Consider the following 19,354-nt stretch of genomic DNA (forward strand, 5'->3'; position numbering starts at 1 on the left):
CCTGCTTGGGACATAATAGGTGCTCAATAAATACTACTTTCTCCTCCCTGGGTGATGAGAGGCCACACACAGATGGGTCAGAGCTGCACTCTGGAGCCGCACCACCTGTGCACTCCGGCTCTGCTGCTTTCTTGCTACCTGAGTTTGAACAAGTCACTACCCACCGTGAGCATCAGGGGGCCTCACGTGCTAACATGCGCACCATGGTGCTATGTACTGCGGTGACAGCAGTGGTGCCCGGCCCACGGTACATGCCATATAAGCATTTGACATTACTTAAGAGAAGAATCCAGCTGTGTCCACATGAGGGATTGAAACAAAATAAAAACTTGAATCCAGTCTTAAGGAGTAAGGACATGGGCCCCCCAGGTCCCCACTCTGACCAATGCCTCTCATCTAGAGATGGAGTCCAGGCTCTGAGAAGTTATAGACAATCCATGTGTTGGCCCCACTACTACCTTCCTTGCCAGCCACACAGGAAATGCTTCTGTCACACAATGGCGGGGGTGGGGGTGGGGGGAGCCTTTAAACACAGACCAAGTAGTAAGTGACTTTTCCCACCAAAGAGACAATAGAATCACACTCCCTCTCCAAAGCTGCACACAAAACGCTGATCTTGATGGAGGTTAGAATACAGCCTCTGGAAGAGCTCCTTCTCATCCAAGAGAGAAAGGGATCAGGTTGGAGAGGAACCACTGCAGCTGGCAGCCAGCATTGCCCAGAATCTGTTGAAGGGAATCAGCGGATAAAGATCGAAGATGGCAAGATCGCTATAAAAGTAAGTGGCCCCTGGCTGGCTCAGTGGTTGAGTGTCTGCCTTCGACTCAGATCATGATCCCAGGGTCCTGGGATCCAGTCCCACAGGGAGCCTGCCTCTCTCTCTGCCGCTCTCTGTGTGTCTCTCTTGAAGAGATAAATAAAATCTTTAAAAATAACCACCTCTCTCAATAGGAGAATGGCTGACAGTCGCCAAAGGCTTCCTGCTCATCAGGATGGGCCTGAGGCTTGCCAGGCCTGCAGTTGGCCGATTTCGAAGCCGCCCTTTGGGGTGGGCTCAACCCACACCCCCTTTTACAGGAAGGGAAAAGATGGGTGCAATGACTAAGCTTCTTGCCCAAGATCTCGCAGCAGGTGAGCAGCAAAGGTGGGCATCCAGACCAGGGCTGCCCTGCATAAAACCCAGGCTGGAAATCACAACTCTGTGCCCCAACCAGAGGCGAGTATCTCCACACAAGGGCCCGAGGCCAGCAGACAGAGGCAGGCGGGGACAATGAGAGCCACATGACAGTGTGCCAGGGCGCTGGAAGAAGAACGACCTGAATCTCTGCCCTCTGTCAGTTCTGCTGGGCTGTTTGCTTCTAGGGAGAAGGACACGAAGCCAAAGGCCACCACCTGCCACGTGCGCTTAGAAGCCAGACTTGAGAGGTACCCGCTGCCAGCCAGACCCACCCAGGTCTAATGCCTCCACATCCCTGTAGGTCCCCATTCAGGTGGGGGGATGAAGGAAAGAAACGAACTGATGATTACATCCAGATTTCCACGCTGAAAGACGGGGGCGAGACAGCAGGGATTACCGCCCCCTGTCACAGAAATATGCAGTCTGCTGCTTGGATTTGTGCTGCCCATGACAGGAATGTGGAGTTCAATGCTCTGAGCAAGGTCATGAGGAAAGGAGAAAACCCAGCCACTCAGGAGTGTGTCACCTCCTTACCTCCCGGTCGCCCGGCGACTGGCCTCACCCACCTTGCTGCTCCTGGTGGCTGTGACCTGTGATGGGCCAACCGACCCCGTGCTCTGGGGGTAGGGCAAAGTCCCCTCCCACGTCCCTGCAAAATCCTGGGCACCGCCTAAATTATTACCTCAGAAAATGGGTTCTTAGCCACTCACCTCTGGTCACCCAACATCAACGCACACATACGTTTCTTAATGGTTAGAAACTGGCTCAAGGCACCTGGGTGGCTCAGTCTGTCAAGCATCTGCCCTCGGCTCAGGGATCCCCGGGTCCTGGGATCCAGCCCCACATCTGCTCAGTGAGGAGTCTGCTTCTCCCTCCCTCTGCCCCCCCCCATTCATTCATTTTCTCTCTCTCAAATAAATGAATAAAATCTTAAAAAAAAAAACAGCTATTATAAAATAATTTTTTTAATTTTTATTTTTTTTAAATTTTTATTTATTTATGATAGTCACAGAGAGAGAGAGAGACAAAGACACAGGCAGAGGGAGAAGCAGGCTCCATGCACCGGGAGCCCGACGTGGGATTCGATCCCGGGTCTCCAGGATCGCGCCTGGGCCAAAGGCAGGTGCCAAACCGCTGCGCCACCCAGGGATCCCTATAAAATAATTTTTAAAAAACAACTTGGAAACAGCTGTTTGGCAGACATCTTCCAGGTGTTTTTCTAGATGAATGTCCATTCTGAGCAGTGGCGTGGACGGCTCCTTGCACCGCTGTAGAGACCAGACGGTAGAGTCCAGGGACCTGGGTTCAAATGTCGACTGTGCGCTGGGTCTCCAGTGGCCCGAGCCTCCCCCTTACGGTGGGCAGCCCGTCGCACAAACGGTAGCACTTCTCCCTATCACGCCCTTGTCATCATTCTTCTATTAAACAGTGAAAATCGTTCTCTTGCCTCCTCTTTTCGAAGCCCCTTTTTGCCAGAAGGGGGAAATGGAACCCTCTATTTACTTCAAAATGCATTCTTGGTTTTTTGTCAATTAAGAAAAAAAATCTTCGCATCTCTGCTCCCCACACGCCCAACTCCCTCCTCCCATGTAATCTATGGCATTGCCTTGTGCTGACACATCTGCTGTCGTGGTACTCAGGGTCATAAACCATTTTTACAGGATTTTTTTAATCACTCACTTAGAAACTGTAAAGTAAAACCTCTTTCTTCAACCACCCCCCCCCCTCCCCTCTGCTCTGTAAAAGCACTTAGAGCTCAACAAATGACCCGTCTTCATGGGGGAAGTCTGGTGAGGCCGGATTTGCAATAGGAATTCATTATGTGAACAGTAACTCACCACCGCAGAGGCTCCCTGAATAAAGCCGGGAAGTTTATAGCCGCTTCGGGCAATTTGGAAAGATCCTCAGTGGTGGTAAATAACGTTTATGTTCTTACACGAGAAAACTCCAAGACCAGCAGGAACTGTGCAGAATTTAATTTTTTTCTTAGGGAGGGAGCTGCTGCTCCATGAGAAGAAAGGGTTGCTTGGTCTAGGTTTTAACCTGTGATGTATCTCTGGCCCCGGAGATGTATTTCCACTTTATATTCAGATGATCCGCGGTGAGAAAGCAACCCCTGTCTCCTCCCCTCGCAGACGATGTCCAGAGCAGGGCACTGGACAGTGCTCAAGATTTATTTCTACACAGAGTGGCCCTGAATTACGGTTCTGTGGCAGGAGCAGCATCGGGGGAAGCTCCCTGTCTGACGAAAGCAGATGAGCTCTGGCCTAGATGTCTTGACATGAGATCCATGCCCCCCCCACACACACACACAGGGCATCTGGTGGGGATAGAAACAGACTCTAAGGGCTAAAAATGTTTCTCGGGGTGAGGGGCACCTAGCTGATAGTTGTGAGACCTGGCTGCACACTGGGGTAGTTTAAAGAAATTTGGATTTGGGAGCCCACCTCCAGGCGTCTGATTTGGTAAGTCTGGGTGGAGGTCCGGGGATCTGCCTGTTTTTTACCAGACATGCTGCATTTGGACCTGCACTGGGAGACCCCTCCTGACCTACCCGGCCCCCTTAATCTATAAAGTAGAACCGGGCCCAGGGTGAAGTGAATCAGGTCCCAGTTACCTGAGTTATATTTATTTTAGTTACATAAGTTCACTTTTATTTTTTATGTATTTATTTTTTAAAGTTTAAGTAACCTCCACATGCAATGTGGCTTGAACTCACAACCCCAAGATCAAGAGTCATGTGCTCCTCTGACTAGGCCAGCCAGGTGCTCCAGTTCACTTTTAGTTACAGGCCACCTGACTCTTACACAGATCTGAGGGTGGCTCACCCCCTGCCAGGCACTCTTCTCTCCAGCAGCAGCTTGGGGGGTGGGGGGAAGGGGATGGGCAGAGGGCAGGGGATTATGTTCAGACGATGATCATCTCCTAAACATGCCAGCCTCATATCTCTACTACCTCCCCTCTGTCCTGTGAAGCAGCTGTCATTATCCCCATTTTACGGATGGGAAAACCTAGCCTCTGAGAGCCTGAATCATTGGGCTGAAGACACACAGCTGGTTAAATGACAGAACTGGGGTCTAAATTCAGGTGGTCCCTTCCTTGGCTCCTTCTGAAACACAGCGTGAGCCCCCCAGCAGTGGTCTTGTTTAGACACCTGATCACCTAGCTGTCCCTCAATCTTCACCCTACAGCTTATGTCTGATGCTTCTTTTTTCTAGTTTCTAGTTGACTTTTAATTGCCAAGAGCCCAGTGACGTCTGGTTCACTCTCTGGCTCTTTCAGGGTGGCTCAGTGTTTCACGTTTGTGTTCTTTGACTACCCAGAAGAGTAATCAGTCCTTGGCGACAGGGGCCACAAGGCCTCACACACACACACTGGGGCCAAGCAGAGGCCTGGCTACAGCCTACAACACACTTCAAGGCGGGTGGCTTGAAGCACATGTGCAGGCCCAGGCTCCCCAAGTTACATCTCCTCATGAAGGTATCTATGCAACACACAAATCGATGACAGCCCCTAGTGCAGCAATGGTCTGGCTTTTGGGTTTGTTAGTTTGTTTTTAAGATTTTATTTAGGGATGCCTGGGTGGCTCAGCAGTTGGGCATCTGCCTTCAGCCCAGGGCCTGATCCCGTAGTCCCAGGATTGAGTTCCGCATCGGGCTCCCGGCATGGAGCCTGCTTCTCCCTCTGTCTCTCTCTGTGTATCTCATGAATAAATAATTAAAATCTTTTTTTTTTTAAGATTTTTTTTAATTTTTATTTATTATTTATGTATTATAGTCACAGAGAGAGAGAGACAGGCAGAGACACAGGCAGAGGGAGAAGCAGGCTCCATGCACCGGGAGCCCGATGTGGGATTCGATCCCGGGTCTCCAGGATCACGCCCTGGGCCAAAGGCAGGCGCCAAACCGCTGCGCCACCCAGGGATCCCAAATAATAAAAATCTTAAAAAAAAAAAAAAAAAGGTTTTATTTATTTACTCATGAGAGACACAGAGACAGAAGCAAGCCCCCTGTGGGGAGCCCAATGCAGGACTCGATCCCAGGACGCCAGGATCATGACCTGAGCCAAAGGCAGATGCTCAACCACTGAGCCTCCCAGGTACCCCAGGGTCTGGGAGTTTGAGGAACAGAAAGAAGCTGGCGTGGCCACAGGAGCCCAGCAAGCTGGTAGGATGAGATGAGAGGGATAAGCTGAGGCCAGGCAACCAGAGCCTTGAAGGGCATGGTAAGGCATGTGGATTTTCTCCAAGAAATGAGAAGCCACTGAAGGTTTCAAGTAGGGAATGCAGACTCCTGTGCCCCATGTTGTGCTGTCTGCCTCCTGTGCTGCTGGGCTGACAGCCTGTCCAAGGCAAGAGCTCCAAACTATGCACAGGGTAACTCCGGGGCCCTGGCTCTGAATGACCTGCAGAAGCATATGCCTGTCAGTGATTGTCTGCTACTCAGCCCCAGTCCAGGAAAGAATAAAGGACAATTCATAGTGCAATTGGGATTACAATTTTACAAGTGTCCATTTCTGACCCCCAATTAAAACCTCATTCATCTAGTACACTTTACCTACGAATTGCCCACAAATCCAGGTGAGAACAGGACTAAGGATCACCTTTGTAAAACAAAAAGATCCTATGCCAAGTAAATTAATAGTGCTAAGAGAAGTGCTGGAAAAGAAAGCTGAAATCACACATGCAAACTGCTTAAAATATTTAAGTGGAACCGATTTAAATGCAAACAACTGATAACTGAATTATCCACCATTTGTTCAACAATATTCCATAACTCAGAAGTTTCCCATCCATACCCACACAAATACAAAAATCAGTTTGAATTAGTAATACTTAACTCTATCTAAACGCCTCAAATTAAATTTCCCAGCGCTCCGCTTATCACACTTCTCCACATTTGGAGGTTATCGTGATTGAGCCCAAAAAGACCACTGACCCCGCAGGGGGCAACTTGCACGTCAAAACCAGTCCTGGTTTTCAGTTGGCTTTTAATTTTTTGCAGCCCTATTCCTAAGGAAGCTTCTACTTTCAGCCTCTTTACATCATTAACATTAATTCTTCACCCTTACAGAGTTTTCCAGACCAAAAGCACTGGACGGGCCACTGTCAGCAGAAGTAGATTCATGCCCACAACTTGTGACAGCACCAACCCCATGTCTGCAAAGGCAACACAGAAAAAAAAAATCAGCCTCTAAAAACACTAGGCTTTATGTATCAGCATATTCATTCCTTCTACCCAGCGATTTGATTTCTGGGAATTACCCTACACAAATCCTCTGAATGGGCAGGCAGCTGTGTGTAGTAGGAAAGACCATGGAGCCTCTTATCTCAGAGAAGAACAGAAATAAGCCCAATACACAGCAAGGGAATGGGTGAGTGGAATACTGGGCAATCCCGTGGTGTGATATTGCAGAGCCGTTCAGAAGATGCTCACGATGCGTTAGTGGTAATCTGAGGAATGTTTCTAGGGATGGCAAATCATCACATATCACCACTGATTCTCAGACACGCCGCGATATCATGTAGCAGGAAGGCAGGAAAAAATATCCAGGGTGGGTTATCTAACAAGAGGTATCTAAGTAAAGGAAGCTAGAACCCCAAAGGGTTATTCCCCAAATGCAAGGGGGTTGAAAAAGCCCTTTCGGGCAGCAAGTATGTCTTATCCTTGCCCTGAGTGCAGGGAGGGAACAAAGTAGCCCTTGAGAATGTGAGGAAGCCTGTACTCACACAGGTTGGAGTCCAAACACCTCCAGCAAATGCTGAAACTGAATTTAAATTTAATGTAAAGTCTTCTCAAGTTGGCAGTGCCCTCAGGTGACTGTCAGAAGCCATTGGGAACCCTCTTTGGAAGAGGGGAGTTTTCAACAGGCTGACGGCACCTGTAAAACACCATCAGTTGTGCAGTGCTAGATCCAGAGATGTTAGAATGTGAAAATAAGCCAGTCTTAGGATTAATGTTAAGCAAAAAGCAGAAGAAAATGACACGTTGTAGAGACTACTAACTGGACGGAAATACAGTAAAATGTTAACAGGGATTTTCTGCATCTTAGTTGTAAGATTAGGTTTTTTTTTTTTTTTTCTTTAAATGACTACATTTTCCCGATTCTCCTAAAGAGGCTATGTGTTTAGTGACCATACAGGAAACAGAGGAGAAATAAATCAGGGTGATATAAGGAGGGAGGGGGTGACTTCAGGTGGGGTGGTCAGGGAGGGCACCCCGGAGGAGGTGACACGCCAACTGAGAAGGAGCCAGCATTGGAGAAGCTGTAGGAACTGCTCATGCTGCATCCCAGGTCAGGATGGAGCTTGAATCACAAGGCAGACGCCTGAAACCTATTTGTTAACTGAATACGGGAATTAAGCAATAGTTGCCAAGTCTCAACGGGTCCCAGCCAGAGTCTGCAGTCTCTTCAGTGGGGCCATTCTCACCAGACCAAGCTGATGAACAGGGCCAGGATACTGGCCGGACCAACGGCAGGGCTCAGCAGAGAACTGTGGTCAGGGTGTCGGGCCTCAGTTTCCCCACCCAGAAAATGAGGTTAGTGCCTTTGCCACCAGAGCCCCTCAAAGTCAGCTTCCGATGACCCAGCGCTTTGAAATATTGAGCCTGGTGCAAGCATGAGGGGCTGGCGAGCTCCAGGAGGTCCTCGCGAGGGCCCAGGGACACTTCCCTGCAAACCTGACACCCAGGGGCTTTAGACAAGCTGCTTTGCCTCACACAGCTGACCTTGCTCCACGCTCAGCAAGGGGAAAAGATGCCGCATCAGCTCCAGCTCCAGCTCCAAACTTCCTGGCCGCTGGTGCGCAGGCCTGAGCTGGATGCTGCGGAGCCAGAGAGGAGACACGGGCCCTGCCCTCGGCAGTCACGGTGCACTTGGTGCGGGGCGGTGGGGGGGGGGGTGGATCACGATGCCGCCACGTGTGACTGACCTACCACACAGCAGGGAAAACAGGCCAAGAGGGGCTCACTCCATCTGCTGCCCAGGCAGAAACAATAGCTGCCAAAGGGCTACAGGGATTGGGCAAATTCTGGAAGTGGGTACATTGTTTCATTTTGTCCTTACAAAGTTGTGAGATTATCACCATTTCATAGATGAGCGCCAAGGCTCCATTCGTTGTCAAGGTCACAGAGGTTGGAGATGGCCAGCCGCGTGAGAACTCCTGCCTTGGCCTGAGGGGTTCTGGAGTCCATGCCCCTAGCCCACTGGCACCCTGACTGGTGTGTGTGTGTGTTGGCAGCAGGGGAGGCAGAAGGAGGGGCAGGAGGCTACTGCAGGCAGGGGCGAGGGGCCAGGGGACCGTGGCTGAATCCTGAATCCCACCCATGTTCCAAGTGCTCAGGGGAAGTGGCTCAGTGACCCAGGTGTCATCAAGGGAACCCGGCATTGTCACCCTGGCCTGTGTGTGGAGGGTACTCAGCAAGGGCTCCGTGTGGCTCTCCCAGAGCAGCAGCCCCTCATGGAGCTCAGAGGAGGAAGAGCCACTCTAGGCCAGAATGGAAATCTAGAGATGCCCTGGCTGGCTCCATCAGTAGAGGATGCGACTCTTTTTTTATTTTTATTTTTAAGATTTTATTTATTCATGAGAGACAGAGAGAGAGAGAGAGGCAGAGACACAGACAGAGGGAGAGCAGGCTCCCGGCGGGGAGCCTGATGCGGGACTCGATCTCAGGACCCTGGGATCACAACCTGAGCTGAAGGCAGACGCTCAACCACTGAGCCACCCAGGTGTCTCAGAGTATGCGACTCTTGATCTCGAGGTCGTGAGTTCAAGCTAAGTTGGGCATGGAGCCTACTTTACAAAGAATTAAAAAGAAAAAAAAAAGCCCGGCATTCCCATGGGTCCTCTGCGCATGCAAACACTAACGGAGATGCTGCTGTGAAGGGACCTTGCAGATGGAATGAAGTTTACAAATAGGTTGACTTTATTTTTTTTTTATTGTTTTTTTTTAATTTATTTATGATAGTCACAGAGAGATAGAGAGAGAGGCAGAGACACAGGCAGAGGGAGAAGCAGGCTCCATGCACCGGGAGCCCGACGTGGGATTCGATCCCGGGTCTCCAGGATCGCGCCCTGGGCCAAAGGCAGGCGCCAAACCGCTGCGCCACCCAGGGATCCCCAAATAGGTTGACTTTAAAATAGAGAGATGATCCTGGATCATCTGGCGGGGCCCAGTGCAATCCCATGAGCCCTTAAAAACAGAAAAGGGGAGGTGCCTCAAACTCAAAACTCCCTTCCTGGATGAGAAGCAGGCACCAGTCTTTGAGGAGCTCTACAGATGGGAAAACACACTCTCTTCACCACAGAGCTGGCAGCAGAGGCCCTGAGGTCATCCACTCCAGGGACGAGGCTGGGAAGGATTTCTCACTGCTCCAACAGGGTCCAGAGGACCTGGCTCTGGCCCCTCTTCCTGCAGAGCTGCCGGCAAGCCCTCCCCTCCTCAGGCTTTACATTCCCCAGTGTGGTAGTATGAACAGCTCACATTTCTTTAAATGCAAACTCCTTTCCATGCATTGACTCATCTGATGCTCCAAACAAGTCTCCGTGATTTTTTTTAGCCCATTTCATCGTTGAACAGGTATAAAGGTTTTGAATTTTAAGTTGTTTTAACCAGCAAATCCCTTCTTAAAAGGAAACAGTAAAAGAAAAACCAACATGTAAGACAGATTAGAGCAACTCTGGATGGGGGAAAGGCTAGAGCCCCACTTAGCTAACATCCCCCCCCCCAACAACAATGACGCCCAAGGGGTTCTTTAGAAACCAGGGGCCCTGAAGACACATCTAAGAGGCCTGGCGGGACTCACTGGTTGGGAGTTCCTCCTCCGGGACCACCCAATTGCCTTTAGCTGACGTGGAAGGTGGAGAAGTCGTAGGGAGATCTTTGAGGCCTATAGGACTGTCCCCGTCACACCACGCTTCACGAGCATCCTAATGCTGACCTGGAAAAGCCAGCTCCTGGATCCGGACGTGGCCCCTACCTCCTGCAGGAAGCCCTTACTGTTACCCCAAAGAGACCCTGACTGACATGTTTCTCTGATGTCCTTTCCCTCAGACCCCAGTACCTGAGGATCAACGTTCCATTCCTGCTGCAAGGGATGGACCGCAAGGGACGGGTGGGGATCTAAAAGGCAGAAGGAAAAAAAAAAAAAAAAAAAAAAGGCAGAAGGATGAGCAACCGGGGCTCTGCTGGGCAGGTGATGAATGGCGGGGCGGGGGGGGTACTTGGGGGTCTGCCAAGTGGGCACGAGAGAAGGGAGTGCCCCAAATCGCAGACCTGCTGCAACGCGGCTGCCCCACGGAAACCACCCAACAGCCCAGGGTGCACTGCTGAGGTCTCCCGGCTGACGGGCGGCAGAGCCTAGACCAGAACCCAGACTTCCTGACTCCTCGGGTCCAGGGCCCTGCTCCCAACATCGCGCTGCGACGACCGGATTCAGGCGGGGCGAAATCAGTAAAACTGAGGATTCGAGGCTTGGAAGTCTGCGCTTCACTCTGCTCGGAACCTGGCAGGTGCCCTGGGGCAGGAAGCAGCTGCTCCCGGAGGCTTTGCGGGGGGGGGGGGGGGCCGGTCTGACACCCTCCCCAGCACCTGCCTCGCCCTCTGGGCTGACAGCGGCTGCCGGTTCACAGGCGGCGCCCGGGCAGCGCCCGCCCCCCGCGCGGCCCCCCCCCCCGCGCGGCCCCCCCCCCCCGGGCTCGGGGTGAGCCCGCCGCCTCCCGCACACGCCGGGCGCCCTCACGTCCCCACGGGCCCGCCCCGCCCCGCCCCGCGCTCCCGGTAGCGGCGCCCACCCCGTCCGCCGGCGCCGGACCTCCCAACGCTGCCCAGCCCGGGGGGAGGTGGCCGAGGGGGCAGGACCCCGGCGGACCCCGCCCCGCCCCGCCCCGCCCCGCCGGGCCCGGCCTCCGGGCCGGCCGGAGGATGTGAGCTCACGCCCGCCTCCCCGCTGCCGGCGCCGCCAGGAAGCGCCCGCCGACGCCCGCCGACCGGCCGGCGGGGGAGCCAGCGGCGCGCCAGGCCCCGCCCTCCCCGTGCCGACCCCGCAGCCGCTTCCCGGGGGGGGACGGAACCGAGGCGGGCGGCGGGGCCGACGCCGCGCCCCGCTCCTGGGCGCCCCGCAGCCCCGGCCCGAGAGGGCGGGCGGGGCGCAGGCGCAGGCGCAGGCGCACGCCCGCCCCCGCGCTTCCGGCCGCGCCACGTGACCGCGCGCGCACGTGTTCCGGCCGCTCGGCGCCGCGGGTCGGGACCTCCTCCGGGTGCGGCCGGGCCGCTGCCCACCGTCAGCTCCGGCAGGCGGGGCGGGAGGCGGCGTGTCCCGGAAGCGGCGGCGACGCGGCGGCCCCGGAGCCGGGCGGAGCGGCGGGCGCGGGGGGCTGGCGGCGGCTTCGCCATGAACCCCAGGGGCCTGTTCCAGGACTTCAACCCGAGTAAGTTCCTCATCTACGCCTGCCTGCTGCTCTTCTCGGTGCTGCTGCCCCTCCGCCTGGACGGCGTCATCCACTGGAGCTACTGGGCCGTCTTCGCCCCCATATGGCTGTGGAAGCTGCTGGTCGTCGCCGGCGCCTCCGTGGGCGCAGGCGTCTGGGCGCGCAACCCCCGCTACCGCGCCGAGGGGGAGGCCTGCGTGGAGTTCAAGGCCATGTTGATCGCCGTGGCCATCCACCTGCTGCTGCTCATGTTCGAAGTCCTGGTCTGCGACAGGGTGGAGCGGGGAACCCACTTCTGGCTGCTGGTCTTCATGCCGCTCTTCTTCGTGTCCCCAGTGTCCGTGGCCGCCTGCGTCTGGGGCTTCCGACACGACCGCTCGCTGGAGCTGGAGATCCTGTGCTCCGTCAACATCCTGCAGTTCATCTTCATCGCCCTGAGGCTGGACAGGATTATCCACTGGCCGTGGCTGGTGGTGTTCGTGCCCCTGTGGATCCTCATGTCGTTCCTCTGCCTCGTCGTCCTCTATTACATCGTCTGGTCCCTCCTGTTCCTGCGGTCCTTGGATGTGGTCGCCGAGCAGCGGAGGACACACGTGACCATGGCCATCAGCTGGATAACGATTGTCGTGCCCCTGCTCACTTTTGAGGTTCTGCTGGTTCACAGACTGGACGGCCACAATACCTTCTCTTACATCTCCATATTTGTCCCCCTTTGGCTCTCTTTGATAACTTTAATGGCCACGACGTTTAGGCGAAAAGGAGGCAACCATTGGTGGTTTGGTATTCGCAGAGATTTCTGTCAGTTTCTGCTTGAAATCTTCCCCTTTTTAAGAGAATATGGGAACATTTCCTATGATCTGCATCACGAAGATAGTGAAGATGCCGAAGAAACATCAGTTCCAGATGCTCCTAAAATTGCTCCCATGTTTGGAAAGAAGGCCAGGGTAGTTATAACCCAGAGCCCTGGGAAATATGTCCCCCCACCTCCCAAGTTAAATATTGATATGCCGGATTAAACAACTCTTCTGGGGAGCGTCCATCTGCCAAACAGGAACCGTATAGACACATGCAAAATCCACCCTATTTTTGCCTCTTTGTTCATCCATCCCAAACTTGGAACTGAAAATAGGCTCCAAACACCATTATCTCATGCCTTGTTTGAGATTGACGCCTGTCAGTCACTCATCAGTATGCACCATAGATGTAGGAGGTTATTTTAATATACGGCGCTGTGTGTGTGTGTGTGTGTGTGTGTGTGTGCTCAGGCGCACGCGCGTCTGTGTGTGTGATGTGTGGTGTATACGTGTGAGAGAACTTGCTTTCCAGGCTGGTGCTTTAAAAGCTGGCTTGGGAGCAGTCAGTTGAAGAGGAGGTCCTCAAATGAAATAAATACACAGCTGGGGTTTTTTTTTTTTAACGGTACTATGTCTATGGAAAGTATTGTTTAAAAGTATTTTTATACACTGCTAGTCTCAAGTTGTATTTCAGATCGTGCCTGTTGTGACATAATAGCAAATGTAAAGAATTCTCTTTCCCACCACTTGTTTATAAGCCTTAGAGTTATTTTTAGTGTTCCTACTGTTAAAATAGTTTTTCTTTGGGCTTTGCTGATACTGGTCTTTAATATCAGAAAAGGTGAATTTTTCTAATGAAATGAATCCATGCATATGATATTTATATGAATATTTTAGCAATGTAATATATATTATGTTGAATTCTAGTTCTGTGCGTTACAATGTATTACGTTAAAGTATTTTTTTAAGTTTATATGTGAAGATACATGTCTATTGTAGATGTCCTTAAAGATTGCATAAACCAATAATAGGTGCCCAATGTAAGATCCTCTCAAAGTATTAGGTGTGAATAGGGATCAAAATCCCACGTATCTTAATATTCAGGTATTAGATGACTCGGTCTACACAATTTTAAGGTCTCTGTTAGTAGAGGGAGGAGCCCCATCCTTTGCGGGGACATGCTCCAGAGTGTTACCAGGCCATAAGGTGATACTGTTATTTAGCACCTTGAATTTTCCCACATGGTTAGTAACACCTCCTCAGTGACAATCAAAATTAGCAACAGGTGATTTGTTCATTAAGAGTCTTAGGATATTACTGGGCTATAATAATAAAAAATGTTACTTGTCACCAGAATGCTGAAGAGAGTGGCTTTAACCAAAAAATGGCCAACAAGATCAGGTATTATTTCAAGGGCCAGACTTTTTCATCTGTCAGCAATAGGGAAAGAATAGTTGAGGTTATTTTTAAAAGAAGTACAGGGTACTAACTTAGTGACTTAGTGGTACACCAGGGAAATCAGAAAGGCAAAACCCAGATTCTGGGAGAATAGTGTTCTCCTGATTGAGAACAAAGAAGTACTTTCAAAAAGAGGTTGAAATCGAAAGTGGTGATGTTATTACTGGAGAAACGGAAGGAAGGAATCCATTTTTATCATTAGCAGCTTAGTGAAAATGATCTAAATTGGTAGCCATGTGAACGAAGTCAATAACTCAGTTTACCAAGCGAGGAGCCTGCCAGCAACAACAGCTAGTCCCAGGAGCCTGGCTTCCTGAAAGCCCGAGGATGCCACAGCTCAGTTCAGTCACCTAAGGACTGCCAGGCTCCCTCGCCGTGTCTGTCTGTCTGTCTGTCTCTCTCTCTTTCTCACACACACACACAGTTAACACCAGCCCTCGGAATGTGGGAAGCAGCCTCCAGCAGCAGTAACGTTTCATCAACAAGGATTCATTCGTTTTCTCAAATATTTGAGGACCTACCCTGAGCCAGACTTGATTCAAATGCGGTCCCTCCCCACACTCACAAAATACACAGTCCAAAGTGACAATGAGAAGATCATGCTCATCACAGCAGCCTACCTGTGGGAGGGAACAAGCCAAGAGCAGGATATGCAAAATGCCACCTGGAACTTCTGGCCAATCTTTGTTTTCAGGAGCAGAGAGCCCCTGGTCGCCCCTCTACTCCCAGGTAATATCTCAAAGACCTTGGCTTGCACTTGAGTAGGATTGAGGAGTGGAGGGAAGGGTTTGGAGGCAGCAGTGAGATCCCAGCCCCTCCTGGCTACAGGTTCAGGCTAGGGCTTGCTGACAACTGGTGCAGCCCCTCCTGGCAGTGATGGGTCCCTCCCTCCCCACACTGACCCAGCCTCCCCAGTGTTAGAGAGCCAGGGTCTGAAAGTGGTAAGTTTTCTCCCCCAGGTGGACCATCTCCTGTTGTACCTCATCTTGGCCTCAAAAACAGTAGATAAAAACTGTGGGAGTGACAGGTTGTGGAAAATGAATCCACAAAAATTACTAGAATCTGTCATCTGTGCCTGGGGTCTTATTAATTGCCTTGTAACGCAGACTACCCACAATATTTAGACGTGTCAGATTCTGAGTGTAGTTTCTCCTGTAGGATGATGTATTAGCCTTTACTCAGAAATCTCCAGGGCTTCCGATTACAGACTCCTGCTCTACAAGTCAGCTGCCGTGAGGGCCATGGGGCTGATCCAGGTCTGCTCCACAATGCGTCCCTTATGCCATCCGGGGGCCCAGGTAGAGGAGCAGTGTTCCCTGGGGCATGTTCTTCTTTCTCATGGCAGAAGCACAAGAGGCCAAGCCAACCCCTGCAAGCACAACATTGCCCCTGCCCACACGCGATGTATAGCGGGTGTACTCCTTCTGTTGGCCAAAGCACAAAGCCACACCCCACCCTCTGGGGTGGGCCACTACATGCCCAGGGAACAATGACAATCTGCACTGATGTCGCCAGATAATTTTAAAGACTGGAAAGGAATCACGAAACTTGCGGCAGATCGTGAATGATTTTCCTCCCCTGTGTTACAAACCTCCTGTAATTTTAAAAAGTTGTTTCTAATAAAATTTAGGGAGTCTGTTTGGAGGGAGGGAGACAAGGGATGTGAGGTGAAATGGAGAAAACCCTGCGGTTAGACCCCTCCGGAAACTAGGGGGAGGCTCTGCCCAGGACAGTTTTAGGTCAAAAAGGGACCGGAAGCCCAGCCAGGGAGGGGGCGCCAGGACACGTGGACGAAGGGAGTCTAGACGGGCCTTGGCAGGCACAGGACAGCAGGGGCAGGCCCTCCCAGCCGCCTGCTCTGGGGTTCAGGGTGGCAAATGACAGGGCTGGCTCCATCAAGAGAACCTTCTGGAGAGTACAGCAGTTCCACGGTGATGGGAGGCCTTGGATCTAGTCAGCAAGTAGAAGTAGACCAAGTATTTTTTTTATTTATTTTTTATTTTTTTGCACTTAACCACTAAATCTTTATTAATTGGATTTTTATTATAACATCAATACAATATTAGTAAAAAGAAATACAATAAAATGGGGAAGGGTAGGGAGGTGGTTGGGGTAGGGAGAAGAGGCAGGGGTTAAGTAGGAGGCCCACAGACAGGGTTCTTCTTCATCACTTTTCTGTAACTTCTATGAATATTTACCATCCATCATTACCAATTTTATTCCGGCAAGAATTTCTCAAAGAGTATCTACTTGTCCTGACTGTCCAAAGGCTTTGCTCACAATCTGGATCCCTGGAGTTAACACCCAGGGCAAAGAGCCTCTTTTAAACTATTCATCCAATCACTTTTGAACTTTTTCCCACTAGAGTTTTATCCATGTCCAATTTGCTCTAAATAGGTTCATCTCCCTGTAGTTCCCTCTGAGTTTATTTGCAAGCTTTAAGGGTAACAATCATAGGGTAAAGGATCACAAGTAAGTACACATGTCCACTTAGAGTTATCTAATATCTAATGATTTTTCTAGAGAACTGTGCTCTTCCCTTACCTCGGGGAAGGTGAATGGGTTTCCATCCTGCCCCAATCAGGAAGCAGACTCCCCCTGTTCCTACTGAGTGCTTCAGCCCCTCGCCACTCCCCTGGGAGATCACTGGAACCCACACCAAGCAAGGATGGAGGGACCAAGCAAGAGTCCTACACCCTCATGACTCCAAGTGATGACTGAGTCCAGGATTGACTGAGGACTCCTGATGACAGCAACAACATTGTGGAAGGGACAGGGGTCTGTCATCCTTAGAGCTGTGGCTTGGGCATCTTACTTTTGTTCATTTGATTTTGAGTGCAGTATCAGAGTTTAGAGGGATTTTTGTCTCCTTGATTAATATGATTTTCCAGGTTGTTGCATCCAGGATATAGTGGCAACAGCCTTAAACTTTGTTTTTGCTCCTACCCCAGAGCCCCTGGGGCATGGGGAGGGTCTGGCCACTCCATCAGAAATTCAACTGGCTTCCAAACTGAAAAAAAAAAAAAAAAAAAAGTAGACCAAGGGAAGTTGTGCTGCCCCCAACCCAGGGCACCTGGCGAGGCTGCTGCAGCTGGTGCTCCCGTGCTGGCTGCCTGACACTGCCACCAGGGCCATCCCACTGCCACAAGCAATCCTCAACTGCCCCTGCCATGGGCTCAGGATTAAAATGCCAGGAGGGAGGTTATCGGGCAAAGCTCAGGTCTGCCTTCATCTCCGTCAGAGACTCCCTGGCTCCTTCAGCTTCGGTAGGAGGGAGGCCTCTGCTGGAACCCCATAGAGGATCCCCCCACCCCCGGGGACGCCTGCAGGGCTCAGCGGTCGAGCATCCACCTTCGGCTCAGAGCGTGATCCCGGGGCGTCAGGATCGAGTCCCGCATCAAGCGCCCCGCAGGGAGCCTCCCTCTCCCTCTGCCTGGGTCTGTGTGTGTGTGTGTCTCTAATGCATAAATAAATAAAATCTTAAAAAAAAAAAAAAAAAGAAGAAGAAGGGATCTGCCCCCTAAGGAAGGATGCTCAGAGATGGTAAGTCTGCTCCACCAGTCCTTTGCCCCGTCCCCACCCTGCCTGCTCACCTGTGCCTGCGGCCAAGCAGCGGCTCGTCCCCCAGGGAGGAGGGGGCAAGCCACAGGTGCCCCCCGTCGTGTCATCCACCTGGCCCTGGCCACCCAGGACATTTGGACAGGTCTCACGGTCCTCTGCTTGGTCCTGTTTCCATCTGTCCCCGAGGTGTGGATGCCCAGGGCCACCGCAGCGGGCTCCGTGCTGCAGCCGCACCTCTGGGAGCCGCGGGCCCAGGGGGCGCGAGGAGGCGGCCCCAGCCAAGGTCTGCAGGGCGCCACGGTGACCGCTCCTCCTACTCCTCGAAATGGGTTTTGCCTGCCAAACTACGGTCATTTTGCATTAAAGAAAGTTAACATGACGGATTTATTGGTTTTTTACATGAATTAATATTTTTTAAAGCTACTGGCTTTAATTCCTTCCATGGCAAATGTGGACACAATTCAAACAAAAGCTCCTGGGGGTCCTCAGCCATGTTTTTTAAGATTTTTTTTTAAATTTATTCACTCATGATAGACATAGAGACAGAGAGAGAGGCAGAGACACAGGAGAAGCAGGCTCCATGCCGGGATCTGGCGCGGGACTCGATCCCAGGACCCAGGGATCGCACCCTGGGCCAAAGGCAGGTGCTAAACCCCTGAGCCACCCAGGGATCCCACCTCAACCATTTTTAAGTGTGTGACGGGTTCTGTGACCAAAAGCTTCGAGAACAGCTGCCCTGTATTACAGTGGGGGAAGGAGAGGACAGAAAATTAAAACTGGGTGAAATTTATTCAATTCAGTATGACATAGCAGGGTTGCAAAATAACAGATGCTGTCCTTTTTTAAATAAAAAAAAATATGTTTATTTATTTTAGAGAGAGAGAGAGAAAGAATGGGGAGGTGCAGAGGGCGCGGGAGAGAGTCCCAAGCCGACTTGTGCTGCACGTGAAGCCTGATGAGGGGCTCAATCTCATGACCCTGAGATCATGACCTGAGCCGAAATTGGAGAGTCAGACGCTCAACCGACTGAGCCACCCCCAGGCACCCGTTTCTGCAACAGATCACAGGATGGCGTCCCCCCCTGCGCCTCTCCACACTCCCTTTGTCCTCTACAGGCCCTGGTTCAGTTGGGTTACTAACCCAGTGGGATGCCTCACACGTTCGCCCGCCGCAGGGCCTGAGCCCTTTGCTGGTCCTGCTGGTGGCTTTCATTTCATTAGAACCAAGAGGAGCCTAGGAGACCTCTTGGGCTCTGGCCACAAGCCTCTCTCCATTTTGTGGCAGTGACGCTATTTGCCCTGGGCAGTCCTTCCAAAGGGCAGTCGTGTTGGCTGGGGTGGCTGGTCCTGATCTCCAGGAGGAAATGGGAATGGACGGCCACCCCCCAGGGTTCACAGGCCACCTTGCGTCTGTGTTTACAGGATGTCCTGTTTGTTAAACAGTTTGCGGAAGGGCAGGGCAGGGGAAGTGGGTTTTGAAGCCTTTCTCCACCGCAGCTCAGCTCTGCTCCCCACAGCCCCTGGCTCCTCCCTCCCCTGTGCTTGTGTCCCCTGCCCTTCTCACCCCGCACCAGGCCTCAGCCACAGCGACCCGGGGCCTCAAGCTCTCTCCTGAGACACGAGTGACACTGCTGTGCAGAATCTGGGGCCTTGTGTCCGTCACATCTTTTGTTCCGCACAAACCCCTGGTGGCTCCCCTACCCTTGCCCTCCTGGACAAGTGCCTCCCATGACCCATCCACAAGTGACTCCAACCCTCCTTCCTCTTCTCCACACTGTGACCCTCCTCCCCTGGCCTTCCCTTGGCCTGAGCTACCCTCTGGAGCTGGAACGTGACCAGCCACATGCAGCTAAAGTTCCACCCGGTGCAGCCGCCTGGTCATCTTGACCTTGCCCTTCCAGGCTTTAACCAGGGGCAGTGAGTAGGGCAAGAAGTT

The 19,354-nt window shown here is 52.0% G+C and overlaps 1 protein-coding gene across 1 annotated transcript; it reads left to right on the forward strand.

Moving 5' to 3' along the window:
• Positions 1 to 11,118: 11,118 nt before the first annotated feature.
• On the forward strand, positions 11,119 to 16,309 carry TMEM185B (transmembrane protein 185B). Its single transcript, XM_026017757.2, has one exon. The coding sequence runs from the start codon at positions 11,570 to 11,572 to the stop codon at positions 12,620 to 12,622; it is 1,053 nt and encodes a 350-aa protein (XP_025873542.1). The 5' UTR covers positions 11,119 to 11,569; the 3' UTR covers positions 12,623 to 16,309.
• The last annotated feature ends 3,045 nt before the right edge of the window (positions 16,310 to 19,354 follow it).

The sequence above is a fragment of the Vulpes vulpes genome, chromosome 5 (assembly GCF_048418805.1).
Source record: "Vulpes vulpes isolate BD-2025 chromosome 5, VulVul3, whole genome shotgun sequence".
Taxonomy (NCBI): Eukaryota; Metazoa; Chordata; class Mammalia; order Carnivora; family Canidae; genus Vulpes; species Vulpes vulpes.